The sequence below is a fragment of the Dasypus novemcinctus genome, chromosome 21 (assembly GCF_030445035.2).
Source record: "Dasypus novemcinctus isolate mDasNov1 chromosome 21, mDasNov1.1.hap2, whole genome shotgun sequence".
NCBI classification, from domain to species: domain Eukaryota; kingdom Metazoa; phylum Chordata; class Mammalia; order Cingulata; family Dasypodidae; genus Dasypus; species Dasypus novemcinctus.
Window position 1 is genome coordinate 14,302,502 of NC_080693.1, and position 20,185 is coordinate 14,322,686.

The window sequence follows — 20,185 nt, forward strand, 5'->3', positions numbered from 1 at the left end:
GGGGTACAGACCCAGTCCCGCTCCCCAAGGGGGACACCAGCACACGCCCACGTGGTCAGGGGACAAGGAGCCAGGGTCACGAGTAGCGAGAAATCAAGGCCTGCGGGGGGAGAGGCAGCAGAGACCAGCCATCTCGGGGACAGGCACGGAGCTCCACCGGCAGCCAGGCCCAGCTTGTACCTGGGATTGTGAGACGTGATGGACAATTGGGAGCCGGCAGCTTCCGTGAGGACCTGCCCCTCCCGGGAGCTGCCCGGCACCCTCCCGAGGCTCCTTTCCAACTCAGGCAGGCAGGGGTCTGGGCTTGACCTCAGCTTTCCAGGACTCTGTTTCCTCCTCTGCAAGGCCCCGGCAGCCCCACCTCAGGCTGCCACGGGAGCCGGACGAGGTTAGAAGGCCCGGCGCTGCCGCTGCGAGAGCAAGCTCCTCACCAAGGAGAGCTGCAGTGGCTGAGATGGTTCCTAGTAGAACGCCAGGGGAGGAGAGGTGACCTTGGCTCAGGCTCATTAGGAGATTGCCAGAATCGTGCCCGTCTGCAGGAGGGACAGGCGTCCCTGAGGCGTGACGGCCGAGAGCTGAGCTCGAGGAGGCCTGCCCGGCCCGGGTCGGTTAAAGATTCCAAGGTTACCCAAGTCCTGGAGTGGGGGAGGGACCCCAAGGCGGGAGCTGGGGCCTGTGCCCAGACGGGAGAGCAGTGGGGAGCCACGGAAGGCTTCTGAGCTGCAGCACGTTCAAACCCAGCCGCAGAGAGGAGAGGTTTGAGGGGAATCACAGACACCCCAGGAAGGATGCGTTGCCTGCAAGGAACGGAAGTTCTCAGAGTCACACGGGCTTGAGCTCAGGACTGGGGCAAGGACTTGGGAGCCGGTGGTTGGCTTGGGAGGTGATTTCCTGAAGCTGCCCTGAGCCAAGGGAGGAAGAGGAAGAACCAACTGCAGGCCTGTGGCTGCTCTGAGGCCCCGGGGGTGGGGCGGTGCTCAATTCTGCCAGGCCCGGAAGTGTCGGGAACAGCCTCCCAGGGCGGATCACCTGAAGGGCCGGCGCCTGGGGCAGTTATCCACAGTCCTGACCCCCCATGGCTCTGTAGCTTTGGGGAAGTCTCGGGAGAGGGGACACGGGCCTGTCACCACTCGGGTGGAATCCCCCGCCGGCCGGGCACTTGCTGCAAACAGCAAGGACGCCGCGCGTTGGGCGAGGAGGGCAGGCCTCAAGGACGCGGGCTCCCGCGGCCCCCCAGCTCTGCTGTCCTCAGCAGCTCCTCGAGGCCGAATCTCTTCCGGGTCACAGCCAAGGCCACAGGCTTTATTGTCTCCATTTGGCGGGCCGGGGGGGGGGGGGGGGGGGGCGAGAGAGAGAGGGACGCCCTCCCCCCAGCAGCCACTCCAAGTCCTTCCCGCAGATCCGATTGGACCGCCTCGGGGCCCACAGCCACCCTCAGACCTTTTGCGGCTGGGGGGCTGGCGAGGCTGGGGGGTGAGCTGGCCAGCCTGGGGTCTGTCCAGCAGGGCCCAAGCCTGGAGGCAGAAGTTTGCCCAGCGTGTTGGACAGGAAGGAGCATGGGTGGTGTGACCCCCCACCAGCCCCCTTTCCAGGCCCCGAGTCTTGGTTGTGTCGCCTGGGGAGGCCAGGGCAGGGGGGCACGGAGGCCCAGGGAGACGGTGAAGAGAGCTGAGATTTGGAGTCAGCCTGCGTTCAAGCCTCAGCCCTGCCTCGGTCGGACCTGAGGCCGGGGACTTAGAACCCTGCGTACCCATCTCCCCGTCCGCAAAACGGGAACATACCGGGGCCGTCGTGACTGTTACATCAATTAGAACGAAGTGCCCGTGCCAGGGCCTGGCACCCAGTAGGTGCACAGAAAGTGAGAGTTATTCCAGAATGTTCAGATTTAGGGCCCACCCCAAACCTTGCTGCTCAGAAGCCTTTCAGGTTCTTCTGCCCTGCTGATTTCCAGTACCCAAGGGCCTGGGGGTAAATCAGTCTCCTTCTGATTTGTTAGCCCTTGAAGCCAAGTTGCGTCCCCACCGAGGCCCAGGCCTGGGGCCACAGAGGCTGTGGAGCTGGACGCTCCTTCTCCATCCACCCCCAGACCCTCCGTGCTCCCCAGGCCCGGCCGTCAGTGCTCCCAGGGTTCAGGTCCCCGTGTTCCCCAGGCCGGCTGTCAGTGCTCCCGGGGCCTAGGTCGCCGTGCTCCCCAGGCCCAGCTGTCAGTGCTCCCGGGGCCCAGGTCCCCCTGCTCCCCAGGCCCAGCTGTCAGTGCTCCCAGGGCCCAGGTCCCCGTGTTCCCCAGGCCCGGCCGTCAGTGCTCCTGGGGCCTAGGTCCCCATGCTCCCCAGGCCCAGCTGTCAGTGCTCCCAGGGCCCAGGGCCCCGTGCTCCCCAGGCCCAGCTGTCAGTGCTCCCAGGGCCCAGGTCCCCCTGCTCCCCAGGCCCAGCCGTCAGTGCTCCCGGGGCCCAGGTCCCCATGCTCCCCAGGCATGGCTGTCAATGCTCCCTAGACCCAGGTCCCCGTGCTCCCCAGGCCCGGCCGTCAGTGCTCCCGGGGCCTAGGTCCCCGTGCTCCCCAGGCCCAGCTGTCAGTGCTCCCGGGGCCCAGGTCCCCCTGCTCCCCAGGCCCAGCTGTCAGTGCTCCCAGGGCCCAGGTCCCCGTGTTCCCCAGGCCCGGCCATCAGTGCTCCCAGGGCCCAGGTCCCCGTGCTCCCCAGGCCCGGCCATCAGTGCTCCCAGGGCCCAGGTCCCCATGCTCCCCAGGCACGGCCGTCAGTGCTCCCGGGGCCCAGGTCCCCATGCTCCCCAGGCACGGCTGTCAATGCTCCCTAGACCCAGGTCCTCGTGCTCCCCAGGCCCGGCCGTCAGTGCTCCCGGGGCTCAGCTGACAAATACAGCCCAGGGAGTCCTGACAAATACCTGCAAGTTCCCTCTGAGACCCAAGCGTCTGCGGTTTTAGTTTTTATCTGCCCTATCTATTTGCCATCTACTTATAGCCTTCCTTGTTGTTCATTCATTTTTTTTAATGAGGCTCATAATACCTGTTTATGATGTTCAAAACAAGCATGTAGCGGCGCCCAGGGCACGCAGCGACAGGCCTCTCCTCACCCCGACCTCCGTCCCCGCTTCCTGCCACCGGGCAGCCGCGGCTGCTGCTAAGTGGCCCGTGTGCCTTTCCAGCATCCTGTTATTTGGACATTTTGTGTGACTGCCCCGTGTTTGTTGCCTGGAGGCTATTACAAATATCACCCAGAGGGCTGGTTTAAACCACAGGCATTTATTGGCTCGTGGCCTCGGGGGCTGGAAGGCTCTGGCTGGCCAGTGCATCCGGGGTTCCTCGGTTCCACGACGACGTCTTCTCCTTCTCCTTCCCCTTCCGGTTCCGGTGCCGGCCGCCTCCTCACTCCACCCCATATAGAGGGCTCCGGGCATAGGATTTCAGACCCGTCCTGGTTAAGGCCAAATAACTAAAACCACCCCCCCAAGAGATCCCATTTAAAATGGCTCACACCCACAGGAATGCAGACTGAGTCCCAAAACATGGTTTTCTGGGGCGAAGGGGAGGGCGGGCCACAGCTCAGCCCCGATCCTCAGGCTCCCCCTGCTCCCTGGGCCATTGCATTGCTCGGGTATGACATGACGCGTTTTCCACTCCCCTGGAGCTGGGCAGCAGGGCGGTTTCTGGCCTCGTGACTTTGCACTCAGGCGCTAACGGAGACCCGTGAGCAGGGGTTACTTTGCACACGGGTGAGTCCATCTGTCCGAGATATCCCTGGAGGTGGAATTCCTGTGCAACTTTAATTTTGATAGATCTTGCCAAACTGCCCTCTGGAGAAGTGGGAAGACTTCACACACCCACCAGTAAAGTCGAGAAGCCTATTTGCTCTCAGCCTCGCCAGCACGCCGGGCCACCAAACGCCCCTCTCTTTGCCAGCCTCAAGGATGGAAAATGGCATCTCACTGGGTGGGGGGGGGGGGTCTCTTCAAAATTAAATCAAAGCCCGTCTCCCCCACACACACCCACTTCAAACTCTCCAGTGGCTTCCATTGTCCTTAGCACAAAACCTGAACCCTTAGCACAGCCTGCGAGGTCCTCCTGGGACCCGCCCTGCCTGTCCCCAGCCTCTTCTCCAGCTGTCCTCCCCGGACCCCTCCCCACGCTGCAGCCTCCCTGGCCTTCTCCAGTTCCTGCCGCAGGAACTTGGCCTGTGCCGTTTTTGCTCTACTCTGCTCTTCCACCGCTGGCTCCTCCAGGCCTTGGTGCAAAGGTCACCCCACCAGGCCCCTCAACTGTCCTCCCCCTATTCCTTTCTCGCCTTTTTTTTTTAAAGATTTATTTATTTATTTCTCTCCCTTTCTGCCCCACCCTGGTTGTCTGTTCTCTGTGTCCATTTGCTGCGTCGTCTTCTTTGTCTGCTTCTGTTGTTGTCAGCGGTACTGGAATCTGTGTTTCTTTTTGCTGCATCATCTTGCTGTGTCAGCTCTCCGTGTGTGCGGTGCCATTCCTGGGCAAGCTGCACTTTCTTTCGCACTGGGAGGCTTTCCTTACGGGGCGCACTCCTTGCGCGTGGGGCTCCCCTACGCAGGGACACCCCTGCGTGGCACAGCACTCCTTGCGCGCATCAGCACTGCGCGTGGGCCAGCTCCACACGGGTCAAGGAGGCCCGGGGTTTGAACCGCGGACCTCCCATGTGGTAGACGGACGCCCTAGCCACTGGGCCAAGTCCGCTTCCCCTTTCTCGCCTTGCACCATGCTTATGTTTCTTACAGCGCTTACCCCAAACTGTCGTGATTTGCTTTTCTGATGTTTTTTAAACTTTTTTGTCCCCTGCCCTTAGAACGTAGGCTCTTGCTGGGAGGGCTTGTTCCCTACCAAGTGCTTAGGGATGGATATGAGGGAATGAACAAGTAAACAACCAAAGGGGATCCCTTCAGAGGAGGATGTTAGGGGTTTTTCATTTGCTAAAAGCCGCTGGGAGAAATGTACCAGAAATGGGTGGGCTTTTACAACGGGGATTTATGAAGTTAAATGCTCAGGGTTCTGAGGCTGTGAAAATGTCCTCATCAAGGCACCATCGGAGATGCTGTGTCACCAGCTGCGGCTGTGGGGAGCAGGCCCAGGGCAGGGCGCAGCGGCGGCTCTGCTGGTCTCTGCCTTCCCTCCAGGCCTGCTTTCTCCCCGAGCTCAGCTGTGGGCGACCTCTCTCCCCTCTCTTCCTGGCCTTGTGTCTCCCAGCCTCTTGGGAGCGTCTGTGCTCCGCCGATGCCAGCCTCCAGCATCTGGGATTTCTCTCTCAGCCTCTTGGGGTTTCTCTGTCTCTGCCACTTTTCTCCTGTCTGTGGTTTTTTTATTCCTCCATTTTAAAGGTCTCCAGTAAGAGAATTAAGACCCACCCTGGGTCCCACAATCTAGCCAAAGGTCCTTAAGTGAAGCAAAACAATAAAAAGTGATCTAATCAAAAGATCCCTTGACTGAACCTAGTCAGAAGTCCCCACCTACAGTGGGTTTACAGGCAGAGGAATGGATTTGCTTTAAGGACAGGATTTTCTGGGGTCCACGAAAGACTCGGACCAGCACACCAGGTTTCTTTTTTTAATCTCTTGCACAGCACAGGGTCTAGGTGCTCAGAAGATTCTATCAAATGATGTTAGCTATCTGAGCTTTTCCCTCATTTTACTAAAAATAGAATCAAGGGAGAATAAGCAGCAGTTAGTGGACTGTTCTAGTAGCTATTACCCAGTTAATCCAAGGTTAACTCTACACTTGTTTCCAAATTATTTGAGGTTTACAATCTAAAAGGCTCACGTAATACGAGTGACCAATAGTAATAATAAAAGTAACAGCAACGACAGCAGCAGCTACCATTTACCGAGTGCTTACAACCTGTTGGTACTCTCCTACATGCTCCTCCTAGTCCGTAGGTTTCCTCCCTCACCTGCCACGTACGTAGCGCCTTACACCCCTTTTACAAGTGAGGACGCTGAGGCTCACAGATGATATGTGCAACTTGCCCAAAGTCCCACAGTCCCTGGGAAGACCCGAACCTGACCTCAGGCCTCACGCAGCCCTCCAGGACAGAAACACCCCTGCTCCCCCATCCTCACCTGCCTCCCCGCCTGAGGCCGAGGGCCGCCGCCGCCGCTGGATGGGGAACCCGGGAAGTTTCGCAGGGCGGGCGCTGGGCCCCGCAGCTGGCTGGAAAACGGGCCTTCCTCCCCAGATCCTCTACCTGCGGCGGTTCAAGAACCTGCGGACGCTCAGCCTCTCGGGGAACCCCCTCGCCGAGTCGGAGGAGTACAAGATGTTCATCTACGCCTACCTGCCCGATCTGGTCTACCTGGACTTCCGGCGCATCGACGAGCACGTGGCAAGTGCACCCCCCACCCCCCGACTGAGCGGGGGGTGGAGGAGGAAGGCAGGGGCGCCTCTCTCCTCGGGCCCTGCCACACATCCCCCAAGGCCACCTCGCGGCCGTGCCATTGTCCAGACTGGGAGCACGAAGCGGGGAGTGGGGGTTCAGCAGTTAGCGCGGCATCGCCAGCTCCTGGCAGAGCCACGAGCCACCCAGACCCCCAAGATGCGCTTTCACCGCGGGGAGGCCGGCACCCAGTGAGGTCGCTGCGCCAGGGTGGACCTACCGCCTGGCCCACAGCTCCCCATCGTGCGGGAAGGGTCGCTCCTCGGCCCGTGGCCTGGCTGCTTCTGAGCCGGCCCCCTCTCACCCCCGGCGGGAGCACTGCTGACAGGGTGGACGGTTCCTGTGGGTAAAACAAGAAAGACCAAAAAACCAGGCCCAGCCAGGGGGGCCTTTGGCGCGGGACAGAGCTGTCTTCATGCTGGGCGCTGGGGAGACTGAGGACCAAGCACGCAGAAAGCTGGTGGGGCGCGGGGGAGCCCAGCGAGGCAGAGGGGCAGGCCCACAGGTGCCCCCTGCGCCTGCTCCGCCCCCCGGGGCCTTGGAGCACAGATCCCCGCTCACTGGCACCTTCTTGGGAGGTGAGAGAGTGGCTTACTCCAGTCCCGTAACAGTATAAGAATCTGGGTTTTTTGAATATTAAGGCTTAATTTTTTCCATTTAGACAATAATTTGAAAGGCACCACGGGTGCCGATGCCAGGCCTGGGCCCGTCTGGGTAGGTCTCGCTCATTACGGATCCTCGGGACATCCCACACCCTGTGGTTGCTACACAGCCCTTGGCCAGGTCTTCACGGCTGGGTCCTCAGAAGGTCTGACAAGGGGCGGGCAGTGCCGCCTGGGCACCCCCATGGCACTGAGAGGATCCAGGGACCTGCCTAGACTCATCAGATCACTCATAATCCAGAGGTCCTCAAAGCAAGAGTCCTGCAAGGCGGGGGCACCTCAAGCCCCCCGTCCACGTTATTATCTGACCAGACTCCAGCCACAGGCTCCCCCGAGCCATGGGACCCGGGCAGAGGGACAGCTGAGCCCAGCCACAGGCGGGTCGGAGGCTCAAGGGTGCCTTCCAGCTCCCCGGGGAGACCCCTGGGGCCTCCTCTTTCACCAAGCTGTGCCTGGGAGGCTGGCCCTCACCCTGATCCAGCCCCAAGGAGCAGCGGGCAGAAACGGGCAGGGCTGGGAGCTGGGGGGAGCAGGTAGGAGGGGGCACAGGGGTCTTGTCCTGTCCTGTTGAATTGGGTGTGTGGAGAATTCTGAGCAGATGGGTGTCGTGATCTGATCAGAGATTCAGGCATCTGGTGGAGTGAGTAGAGGGAAAGAGACGGGGGACAGGGAGGCAAGGTGCCGTGGTCATCTGAGAGGCCGAGGGAGGGGGAGAGGAGCGGGAGAGTGTGAGCGTGGTGGGGAGGCAGGGGGAGAGGAGATGGTGGCCTCCAGGAGGGCAGGGCTGGGGGAGTCGAGAGGAGGGGGCGGATACTAGAGATTTCTAAAACTTTAAACTTCTGACTTTAAACATGTGACTACGTAGGGAACAGAATGGAAGAGTACAGCTCAATGAATGACGAGAGTTTTAGGAGGATCCCAACTCCGTGTGGGCCAGAGGCTTCAACAGCGTGCCATCTGGGCTGTTCTGTGGCCGAGGCGCGATGACGACCTGTCTGGGAGGGAAGCCCAGAACCGCCTCAAGCTTCTGGCCTGGAATCGCAGAGAATCCCACAGAGAGATGAGAGGGCCGGGGAGGAAGGACCCAGAAACCAAGAGGGTATAGAAGGGGGGTGGGTGGGCAGTGGGCCAGACCTGGCCTGCGACGGGGGTGGTGGGTGACAGGAAGGCTTCTCCAAGCAGGGGCTCTTGAGCTGGGATCTGCGGGACGGGTGAAGGGGCAGCCCAGGCAGGCGGCAGGGCCCTGCACCACGGGGCAGCAGGGAGGGAGGGCCAGGGGCTGGGGCTCTGAGAGCCAAGGGACAGCGAGGCGAGAAGAGGAGGCAGGCAGGGCCCGGCAGGTGCTCCGCCCGGGAGGAGACCCTAAGAGGTGAGCAGGGAGCCGACGGGAGCAGACGTGTGTTTGATAAAGACGGCGTGGATGCTTGTCAGGGCGGAGGACAGATTCGATGGGGCCAGGCCGCATCTGGGAGAGGCAGGAGCCCTGGCAAGAGATGGCAGCAAGCAGTGGACAGCCTGGAGAGATGGTCAGGGGGCCCAAGGCACAGGCCTGGGCCCTGGACAGCCGGGGGCCGCTCAAGGCCTGGGCCCTGGACAGCCAGGGGCCGCTCTCCAGGCCAGACTGGGAGGACAGAAGCCCCTCTGTGCCGTGGGGAGTTGGCCGTGCTCTGTTGACAGCCGGGGGAGGAGCTCAGAAGTGGGGTCCTGGCTGCAGGCAGAGAAGTGGATGTCCTTTGGGGATCGAGGGTGGGTGATACCTGGGCACAGGTGAGACACCTGGAGTGCAGTGAGCGAGCCCCGAAGGGCGCCTGGGGTGGGTGGAGTAGGTGGAGGGGAGAAAGGCTGGGAGGAGGAAGGGCACCCCACCCCAGGCCCGGAGGGGACCAGCCCTGTGGCCCTGGGCCCCCCATCCTAGGAGAGGGCTGGGGGTTAGGGAGGGAGCATCTCGGGAGCTCTAAGTGCCCGCCCCCCCTTAGACTCAGGGCGCTGGGCGGGGCTCCTAACACAACACACTCGGCTCTACCCAGGAAGCCCCCGGGATGGGGCGCAGCCTCCCCCTCCCGTCCATCGCCGGGCCCCGCCCGAGCGCCCCGCCCACCCCGGGTCCCGGGTGACACTGCCCCGCCCCTTCCCCGCAGAAGGAGCTGGCGGAGACCAAGCACCAGTACGCGCTCGACGAGCTCCGGCACCGCGAGAACCTGGCGCAGGCGAGGCAGGAGGACGAGCAGGCGCGGCGGGAGGAGACGGAGGAGCACAGGGTGCCTCCCCCCGCGGGCGGCCCGGAGACTCGGCCTGGGCTGGGAAACACGCTGCCCCGCGGGGCCGGGAGCCGCGGGGCCCGTCTGTCTTGCTCCCTCCCCACCACGACCCCCCACCTTACCCCCCCCCCCCCGTCGTCGTCGTCGTGTCCCCCCCCCCCCCCCCCCGCCTGCCCCCAGCTCCTGGGCTGCTCAGAGGCATCCGGGAGGCTGGCAGCTGCCTGGTGCCCTCAGGCAGTTCCCCAGGACAGGTCCCCCGGGCCCCACAGGGCCCTGAGCTGTGGCTGCGCCCCTGCTGGCCCCCGCTCCCCAGCCCCCTGTAGGTTTCTGAAGGCAGCCAGCGGCTGTCGGTGCCTGGACCTCGCACAGGCCATTCCCTCTGCCCGGAGTTCCCCCCACCCAGGACGCCCGAGTGCAGCATCACCTCCTCCAGGAAGCCCTCCCTGACCCAGTGCCCAGCGCGGTGCCCTCCACCCCACCCCCAGCGCGCCTCCGCAGGGCTGGGCCGAGTCACCCATGCCCGCATTGTGGCTCTGACCACAGGCTGCGTTCGTGGAGAAACTGAATGGCTCCTTCCTGTTCGACAGCATGTACGCGGAAGACGTGGAGGGCAGCAAGCTGGCCCACCTGGTGGGCGTCCCCGAGCTCCTCGAGGCATATCCTTCCCAGGAGGAGCCCAGGGTGGGGGAGCCGGCCTCGGGCAAGCCCCTTCCCTCTCTGGGCCTCAGTGTCCCCATCTCTCATGCAGGGGGCCTGGAAGGCCACGGCCCCACTTCTGAGGAACGTACCCAAGAGGCAGTTCAGAGCCACGCTGGCTTTGAGGGGGGAATGCCGTCTAATTCCAGGGGACACACTGACTGGCCACTGTGACCCGGGTCCGCCAGGCTTGGCAGCCTGGTTTCAGAGACGGAAGAATTGACGGAAAGGGTAATAATGACCGCCAGCCCTACTTGCTCGCTCCTGCTGTGCGCTTTGTGTACATTATCATATCCTCAGCCACCCCAGGAGATGGGTGCTGTTACCTGTCCCATTTTCCAGCGAGAAGGTTGGAGAGGAGAAATGACTTGCCAAAGGCCTGCAAGTGGAGGCCAAGTCTGAACCGTGGTCAGGGGCCCAAAAGCCTGCTTTCCTTCCCCTGTCTACCCGACTCCCCCCGAGGCTGCGGTCGGTGCCCTCCATCACGGCCCACACGACCCGACCCGCGGGAGCACTGTGCGAGCGAGAGGCTCAGGACGGCCTCCCAGCGCTCCTGCCGCGAGGCGCGGTGGGTTTACGGGACCACCACAGCTGGACAGAGAGAAGTTCACACTCAGAACCCCAACTTCCCAGCAATAATGGTGGGGTGTAGTGGGGGTGTCCAGGGCTGAGCAGACGGGCGAGAGCCTGGCTCTGGGCCAGGCCACCCGGGCTCCCGGCGGCCGCCGCTGGGTGACTCCGAGCCGGGCAGACGTGGGTTAGAATCCCGGCCTGGTGCTATGCGGCCGGGTGACTCTGCGCAGGTCGTTTCCTCTCCCTGGACACCAGCGCCTGTCCCAGCGGGCATCCCTGGAGGCACACGGGCTTCTCCTGCCTGCCCCAGGGACTCCTGCCAAGGACTCCACCCAGCAGCTGCTGGTGTTCTCCTCACGCTGCAGACGAGGAAACTGAGGCCCGGGGAGGGAAGCAACTTGCCAGGCTGGGGTCCCGGAAGCAGAGGAGGAGCCGGGACTTCTGTCTACTTCAGAGTCCCGTGCGTGGCCCTTCCAACCCCCGTGCCCCCTCTGTGCCCCTGCAGCAGCTGAGAACCTCACCCGGCCGCTTTCCCGGGCTAGCCGAGGAGCATCCGTGGGCCCCCTGCCCCCCGTCCCCACCCTTACCCCCGGTGTCCCCGGAGCCCCTCCCCTGCCGATTCCAGCCACCACCCCGCCTCCCCCCCCCACGCAGTTCCCGTTCCTGACGCCCTCAGGCCGAGGACGGAGCTGCCCACCAACACGTCATGCCGCACAGCGCAGAGCCGCTGGCGTGACCCCGGGCTCTCGGGCCTCGGGCTCTCCATCGGTCCCGCGGGCCGAAGGGGCCCCCGACCCCCTGCAACGACCTGCCCACACGGCCACACACTTCCTTAACGGCCGCTCACCTACAAGGACAAATTTGTCATCATCTGCCTGAACATTTTCGAGTACGGCCTGAAGCAGGAGGAGAAGCGGAGAGCGGAGCTGGACACCTTCTACGAGTGCACCCGCGAGGCCGTGCGGGAGAACCAGGGGCAGGGCAAGCGGGCGATCGCCAGGTTCGAGGAGAGGCACTCTCAGGTAGGGCCCCTTCCCTCCCCTGCCCCCCCCCCCCCCCCCCCCCGGCGTGCCTGGCCCCCCGGCCTGCGGGGCTGCAGCCTCTGTGCCCTCCGACATCCCAGCTTATCAGAGCTGACGAGGCTGATGAGTGGCCAAGCGCCAGCCCAGTGCCAGGAGCGAGCCAGGCGTGGGAGAGCCTTCGCGTGCTTTTCCCACCTTGCTGTTCTCCTGGGCGACTGCCGCGCTGATGCCGACCGCAGGGACCTCGGCAGCTTTTCCTCTGGCTGTTCATTTATTTAACAGACGTTTTCTGCGCCCTTCCCTGGGCCTGGGCACTCCGGGTGAGACAGCAGGCACCCCCTCCCCCGCAGCGCCCCTGCAGCCTGGAGTGGTCAGCGCTGTGCTGGGCGGGAGCCTGGGGCCTCGGGAGGGCAGGGAGCACCCAGAGCAGGCTGCGGAGTTAGGGAAGACCAAGGCTGGCGGGCAGAGGGGCTGGCCGGGGATGGCGGGGGAAGGGCACCCGGGAGGGGGCCGCAAGGCGAAGGCCCCAGGGGCCCCACTGCCCCACCCAGGCCGAGCAGGGGCCGTCTTAAAAGGCGCCCACCTTGGGCCTCGACGGGAGGTCTTTATTCAGTTAGCATTGCTTTTTTTTTTATGATCTTGTTTTTCACAAGTGCCTTTTTCCCCAGTGCCTCCTAGGCACTTAAAAAAAAGATTTATTTATTTCTAACGCCCCCCTCCTTTGTTTGTGCTCGCTGTCTGCTCTCCATGTCCATTCACTCTCTGCTTTCTGTCTGCTCCTCTTCTCTTTAGGAGACTCCGGGAACCGTACCTGGGACCTCCCACGTGGGAGAGACGGGCTCAGTTGCTTGAGCCACCTCCACTCCCTGCTTCATTGTGTCTCTCATTGAGTTTCCTCTTTGTGTCTCCTTTTCGTGTCATCTTGTTGCTTCAGATTGCCATGCCAGCCCATTGTGCCAGCCCATCGGGTCAGCTTGCTGTCTTGATCGTCTTCTCTAGGAGGCACTGGGAACTGAACCTGGGGCCGCCCCCGTGGTAGGCGGGAGCTCAATTGCTTGAGCCACATCTGCTTCCCCAGTTAGCATCACTTTTTTAAAAAAATTAATTTATTAAAGTTTATCACTCATACATAAACATACATAAACAATAAGTGTAAAATAATAGTTGTGAACTTACAAAACAAACATACATAACATCATACAGGACTCTCATAATTCATTCTACCACCAATAACTTGCATTGAAGAGCAGTGTCAAAATATTACTACTAACCAAAGTATTTTTTGCCTCAACCAACCCTATTATTATTATCTTTATATCATTTATATATGAACATATATAAACAATTAAATGTATAGTGAAAGTTGTAAACTTACAAAACAAACATGCATGACATCATACGGGGGATCCCATACGTCACCCCTCCACCAACACTTTGCATTGTCTTGAGATGTTTTTTACAAATTATGAAAGAATATTGCCAAAATCTTACTACTAATTATAGTCCTTACCTTACATTTGGTGTGTTTTTCCCCTAACATACCTTATTATTATTTTTTAAATATATATTTTATGACAGAAGTTGTAAACTTCTAAAACAATCATGCACATGTGCAGAATTCCCAAACAACATCTTTCCATCAAACCACCACACTGTGATGGAACATTTGCTACAGATAAGATAGTACCATCTGACTGTTACCACGTCCATAGTGTACATTTGGCTCACATTTTCCATACTGCCTCATTAATAACACAGTACATCTTTGGCATAGATGCAAGAATATTATATTATTACTACTAATCACAGTACATAGGTCACTCCACCTGTATTTTTCCCATGCTTCTCCACATTCCCACCACCCTGCAGTAGTGCTTGATGTACATCTGTAGCTCACAAAGGACACTCTTGCATCTGTACCATCAACCACAATTCTCATCCACCTCTTGGTTTACTGTGCTACTCAGTTCCAAGATTATTCTCCAGCATTCTGTCAATTGGCATTTACATCCCTAGACTACCATTTTCAGTCATATCCCCATTTATGCACTAGCTATTACTATATGTTACCATCCACTCTATACATTTCCACACTTTTACAGTAAAGCTAATTGAAACTTCTACATACATTAAGCATCAGTCGTCCATCTCAGCCCTCCTTTTATCTCCTTTAAGAATCCACCACCTACCACCAGGTCTTGAAGATGTTTTCCTACAATTTCATCTAGAAGTTTTATGGTTCTTTTATTTTTAGGTTTTTGATCCATTTTGAGTTAATTTTTGGATAAGGTGTGAGATAGGGGTCTTCTTTACTTCTTTCAGCTATAGATATCCAATTCTTTCAGCACCATTTGTTGAATGGACTGTTCTGCCCGAGCTGTGTGGGTTTGACAGGCTCGTCAAAAATCACTTGACCATACATGTGAGGGTCTGTTTCTGAACCACTAGTTTGGTTCCATCACTGTATGTGTCTCTTTAGGCCAGTACCATGCTGTTTTTACCACTATAGCTGGATAATATGATTTAAAGTCTGGAGATAAGGGTTCACTTTTCCTTTTTATGATGTTTCTGGCTATTCAGGACCCCTTACCCTTCCAGATAAATTTGATTATCATGTTTTCTTTTTTTTTTTTTTTTTAATGCTGGTGGAATTTTTATCAAGATTGCATTGAATCTGTATATCAATTTGAGTAGAATTGACATCTTAATGATATTTAGTCTTCCAGTTCATGAGCATGGAATGTTCTTCCAGTTATTTAGACCTTTTTGATTTCTTTTAAAATTGAGTTGCAATTTTCTGAATACAAGTGCTTTACATTTTTGGTTAAGTTTATTCCTGACTATTCAAGTTTTATCTGTCATGTTTTATTTTCACCACTCTTTTGAAAATTTTAGTTACTTTTATTGATATAATCTTCATTTCTAGCCTCTCTTCCAGGCCTCTCTCTGCTGTCTTTTCTTTTCAGGCTCTAGCACACCCTTTAGTATTTCCTGAAAATCTGATCTCTTGTTTAGAAATTCTCTCAGTTTCTGTTTATCTGTGAATATTCTAATCTTGCCCTCTTTTTTTTTTAAAGATTTATTTTATTTATTTATACTTCCCTTGCCACTTGCTTGCTGTCTGCTCTGTGTCCATTTGCTGCGCGTCCTTCTGTGTCTGCTTGTCTCCCTTTGTTGCGTCATCTTGCTGCGCCAGCTCTCTGCAGGTGCGGGCCCTCAGCTCTCCATGGGCACAGGGCAGCCTGCCTTCACAAGGAGGCCCTGGGACGTGAACCCAGGGCCTCCCATATGGTAGACGGGAGCCCAGTCAGTTGAGCCACATCCAACTCCTTCACCCTCATTTTTGAAAGATAGTCTTGCTGAATATAAGATTGTTGGCTGGAAGTTTTTCTCTTGTAGTATCTTAAATATATCAGACCACTGTCTTCTTGCCTCCATGGATTCTGGTGAGAAATCAGCACTTAATCTTATTGGATAGCCCTTATATGTTATGCATTGCTTTTCTCTTTCTGTTCTAAGAATTCTCTCTTTTGTCTTTGGCATTTGACATTCTGATGAGTATGTGTCTCAAAGTTGGTCTATTCAGATTTTTTTCGGATGAAAGTACATTGTGCTTCTTGGACATGGGTATCTATGTCTTTCAATAGGGTTGGGAGATTTTCTACCATTATTTCTTCAAATATTCCTTCTCAGTTAGCATTACTTTTAATGACAGGGTCCTTTTTTTTTTTTAAATTGTGGTAGCATACAACATAAAATTTCCCATTTTATCCAGTTTCAGTTATACAGTTCAGTGGGGGTAATTCCATCACAATGTTGTGCCTGCTGCCTTTACCACATCCATTACCAAAACGGGTCCATCGCTCCAAACAGGAACTCCATGCCCGTTACGCATTAATGCCCCATTCCCCACCCCCACCAGCCCCTGGTAACCTGTATTCCAGTTTCTGACTTTATGAACTCTCATATTCTAATTATTTCAAAGCAGTGAGTGCATACAGTATCTTTTCTTTTGTGTCTGGCTTATTTCATTCCACGTGATGTCTTCAAGGAGGCATACTGTATGACGTTTGTTGGAGCATCCATCAGAACCTCACTCCTTTTTACAGTCAAATAATATTCCATTGTGTGTAGACCATGTTTTGTTTATTCATTCTTCTGTTGACAAGAAATGCTTGGACTGCTACCACCTTTCACTTACTGTGAGTAATGCTGCTATGAGCCTCAGTGTACAGGTACCTGTCTGGGTTCCTGCTTTCTGGTCTTTTTTTTTTTTTTAAAGATTTATTTATTTATTTATTTCTCTCCCCCCCGGCCCCAGTTGTCTTTTCTCTGTGTCTATTTGCTGTGTGTTCTTCTTTGTCCGCTTCTGCTGTTGTCAGTGACACGGGAATCTGTGTCTCTTTTTGTTGTGTCATCTTGCTGTGTCAGCTCTCCTTGTGTGCGTGCGACGCCATTTCTGGGCATTTTATTTCGCGCTGGGTGGCTCTCCTTACGGGGCGCACTCCCTGCGCGTGGGGTTCCCCTATGCGTGGACCGTGGCAGGGCACTCCTTGCGCGCATCAGCACTGCGCATGGCCAGCTCCACACGGGTCAGGGAGGCCTGGGCTTTGAACCGCGGACCTCCCATGTGGTAGACGGACGCCCTAACCACTGGGCCATGTCTGCTTCCCTGCTTTCTGGCCTCTTGGGTAGATACCCAGGAGTGGGATTGTGGGGTCACACGGTAATTCCATGCTTAACTTTCCTCAGTGGTCTCCATCTCACATTCCCACCAGCGGTGTCCAAGGTTCCTATTTCTCCACATCCTTCCCAATACTTGTTATTTTCTGTTTAGTTTTGTTTTTAATAATAGCCATCCTAGTGGGTGTGAAATGGTTTGATTTACATTTCCCTGGTGTCTAATGATGTGAAGCACCTCTTAATGTGCCTGCTGGCCATTTGTATATCTTCTTTGGAGAAATGTCTATTCAAGTCCTCGGCCCATTTTTTAAAATGGGTTGTTTGTCTTTTTGTTGTTGAGTTGTAGGGGTTTTTATATAGTCTGAATATTAAACTCTTATCAGATATGTGGTTTCTGAATATTTTTCTCCCATTCTGTAAGTTGTCTTTCACTTTCCTGTTAATATCCTTTGATGTACTGAAGTTTTCAACTTTGACAAATTCTCATTTGTTTTTTCTTTAGTTGCTCGTGCTTTTGGTGTAAAGTCTATGGATCCATTGCCCAATACAAGGTCCTGAAGATATTTCGCTATGTTTTCTTCTAAGTGTTTTATAGTTTTAGCTCGTATATTTAGAACATTGATCCATTTTGAGTTAATTTTTGCATATGGTGTGAGGTAGGGGTTCACTTTCATTCTTTTGCATGTGGGTACTCAGTTTTCCCAGCACCACTTGTAAGAGACTATTCTTTCCCCATTGGGTAGACTTGGCACCTTTTTCAAAAATCACTTGGCTGCAGATGTGAGGGTTCATTCCTGCTTTCGGTTCTATCACATTGGTCTGTATGTCTGTCCCTGTGTCAGTACCACACTGTATTGATTACTGTAGCTTTGCAGTAAGTTTTGAAATTGGGCAGCATGAGTCTTCCAACTTTGTTCTTTTTCCAGATGTTTTTCATTATTCAGAGCCCTATATGTTTCCACATGAATTTGATGATTCACTTTTCCATTTCTGCAAAGGATGATTAGAATTTCGATTGGGATTGTGTGGACTCTGTAGCTCTCTTTGGGTGGTGTTGGCATCTTAACAAAATAAAGTCTCTCCAGCCATGAGCATGGGGCGCCTTTCCATTTATTTAGGTCTCTTTTAATTCCTTTCAACAATGACTTATAGTTTTCCGGGTATAAGAAAGACGGGATTCTTACCCTATTCTAAACGACTGGTCTTTCTGAGACTCTAAGGAAAACTATAGACCTTCTTTCTCCCCCACCCCAAAAAATATCCACACACACTGAGTTTGCTTACAGCGTCACAGACTTCCCGAGGCCCCGGGAGCCGTGCCTGGTTGGGAACACTCAGCGTCAAGTAGCTGAACGCCCTGACAGCGCAAGTTCACATCTAACCGCATCAGCCAGCGGCGGACTCGCAGCTGCTCCCCAGCCCTCCCTCCTGCTGCACCCTGCCCCTGTCTCATCAGCTGCGCACTAATGAGACCACCCACGGTGCGCGACCTGCTTCTAGAGACCCTCCTTGTTTTGTTACCGGGTGGGGTAGTTCTGCGTTAAACCAGAAGTTCAAAACTGTCAGCAGGGGAGCACATTTGGCTCACATATGTGTTTCGTTTGGCCAGCAGAGGGTTTTAAAAATGCTTGAACATCCTGCTGACATTAAAAACTGGACGATTTTCACTTAAAAACCTCGACTGCCAGCGTTTGTGGAAAACCGGCCCCAGGGCTCTCCGGACCGGCCCCCGTCGCCAGCTCCCCAGGTCCTGTCTGGCCACTCCCCTGCCCCCCACCTCAGCATTTCTTATCGGGTCCCCGCAGGCAGTGGGTTTGGGGTGCCAGGATGTCAGCCGGTGGCTCTGGAAGCCCTGGGCCTGGAAAGCCGGGCCCGTGAGCAGTCCCGTGAGCAGGCCCGAGCCGGCCCCGCTCCCTCCCTGGTGCCACCACAAGGCCCGGCTCCCTGGTGCGCTGCTCCTCAGGTTTGGGGTGTGGGCCTTGGGAGCCGGCTGGTCTCCCCCACTTCTGTTCCCCCAGCGCTGCCCGCAGCTGATCCTTTCTAGAGCAAGGGGGTTCTCATCACCCCACCCCCCCGCCATCGGGCTCAGCCAGGGACTTGAAATCCTCCCGATGCCCGGTCCCCACCCGGAGATGCCGAGTTAGTTGGTCTGGGGTGGGGCCTCGGCTTGGGGGTGCGCAGAGCTCCCCAGAGCCTTCTAACGTGCCGCCGCGGTGGACACCCACTGTCCAGGAAGCTCACCAGAGCCCACAGGCGCTGGAGGAGCCCCACTTCCTTTGCCCCCCAAGAGCCCCTTCTCTCAGCTGTGTCACCTTCTGCTTTGGACCCCCGCTCACCAGGCCGAGCCCCCAGAGGTCAGCGGCCTCTCCCCGTCCAGACCCTGCTTCGGCAAGGCAGGGAGATGCCTTCCTTTGCTCTTTTTTTTTTTTTTAAAGATTTATTTTTTATTTATTTTTCTCCCCTTCCCCACCCAGTTGTCTGCTCTCTGTGTCCGTTCGCTCTGTGTTCTTCTGTATCTGCTTATATTGTTGTCAGTGGCACTGGGCATCTGTGTCTCTTTTTGTTGTGTCATCTTGCTGCCTCAGCTCTCCGTGTGTGCGGTGCCATTCCTGGGCAGGCTGCACTTTCTTTCGCACTGGGTGGCTCTCCTTACGGAGCGCACTCCTTGTGCGTGGGGCTCCCCTACATGGGGGACACCCCCACATGGCAGGGCACCCCTTGTGCGCATCAGCACTGCACATGGGCCAGCTCCACACGGGTCAAGGAGGCCCAGGGTTTGAACCACGGACCTCCCATGTGGTAGACGGATGCTCTATCAGTTGAACCAAATCTGCTTCCCTTCCTTTGCTCTTTTTCACGGAGCCGCCACGACATCATGGGGGCTCACGCGGCCCCCTAGCTGGTGGCCCAGAGACGTGTTCCTGGGCCTCTCTCAGCCTCATCTGTGAAACCTTCCCAGCCACAGTGGGGACCCAGTGAGCTCAAGCAGCGGCACACAGCGCGGGGCCCCACGCTTTGCCGATGCTAAAGAAAGGAGGGCCCATTTCATGTTTCATCCCGTTTATCTTGCACCGGTGATACCTGCACATGGCGGAGAACTGCATCAGCACACGGGGAGTCAGCCCCCGCCAAGCCCTGGCTCCTGCCAGCCGCGTCCCCAGAGACAACCTTCCAATAGGAGTTTGAAACCAGAGCCCTTCCTAGCGAGTGAAAGCGTAGCACGCCGCTCTCCCCTTTACTCTGCTATCTTACCTATATCTCTTGGCGACCCTTCCAAAACTCAAGGACTGCTTCCTCTTTCTCATAGCTGCAAAATGTCCCATTGCACAGATGGGCCATTAACTCTTTAGCCCGTCCCCTGTGGATGGAAAGTTAGGTTTTTGTCCCGTCGTACTCTCTTTCAAACAGTGTCGCAGTGAATAACGTGGTGCAGGTTTGGTCTGCAGGATGGAATCCTAGACAAGGAACTGTGCGTTTGTACTCATCATAGCTTCCGTCCAGCAGCCCTCCTGGGCACCAGGTCCTGCTCACGGCCCACCCACACCCTTCAGCCCAGCAGGTCATCAAGCTTTTTCATCTTTGCCAATCTGCTGCACCCTGGTATTTCAGGAGAGCTTTAATTTGCATTTATTTTCTCCTTAGTGGAGGTGAGTATTGTATTTTTACAGCCATATGTATTTCTTATTCTTCAAATTATTTGTTCTCCTATTTTGCACTTGCCTATCTTTCTATTTGGTTTTTGGTCTCTTTCTCTCTCCCTTTCTCTTTTCCTTCCTTGCTCCCTCCCTCCCTCCCTTCCTTCCCTACTTCCCTTCTTCCTCCCTCCCTCCCTTCCTTCTTTTTTTAAAAAATTCTTTGTAGGCGCTCTTTGTAGATTAAGAAGCTAGC

The 20,185-nt window shown here is 56.3% G+C and overlaps 1 protein-coding gene across 1 annotated transcript in view; it reads left to right on the forward strand.

The window, feature by feature from the left end:
• The window catches only part of DRC3 (dynein regulatory complex subunit 3), a 43,111-nt gene that overhangs the window by 11,109 nt on the left and 11,817 nt on the right, over window positions 1-20,185 (forward strand). Inside the window, exons 6-9 of the mRNA XM_071210277.1 lie at window positions 6,206-6,352; window positions 9,204-9,323; window positions 9,867-9,979; window positions 11,440-11,614. Of these exons, the coding sequence (XP_071066378.1) occupies window positions 6,206-6,352; window positions 9,204-9,323; window positions 9,867-9,979; window positions 11,440-11,614 (555 nt within the window). The remainder of the gene's footprint in view (window positions 1-6,205; window positions 6,353-9,203; window positions 9,324-9,866; window positions 9,980-11,439; window positions 11,615-20,185) is intronic.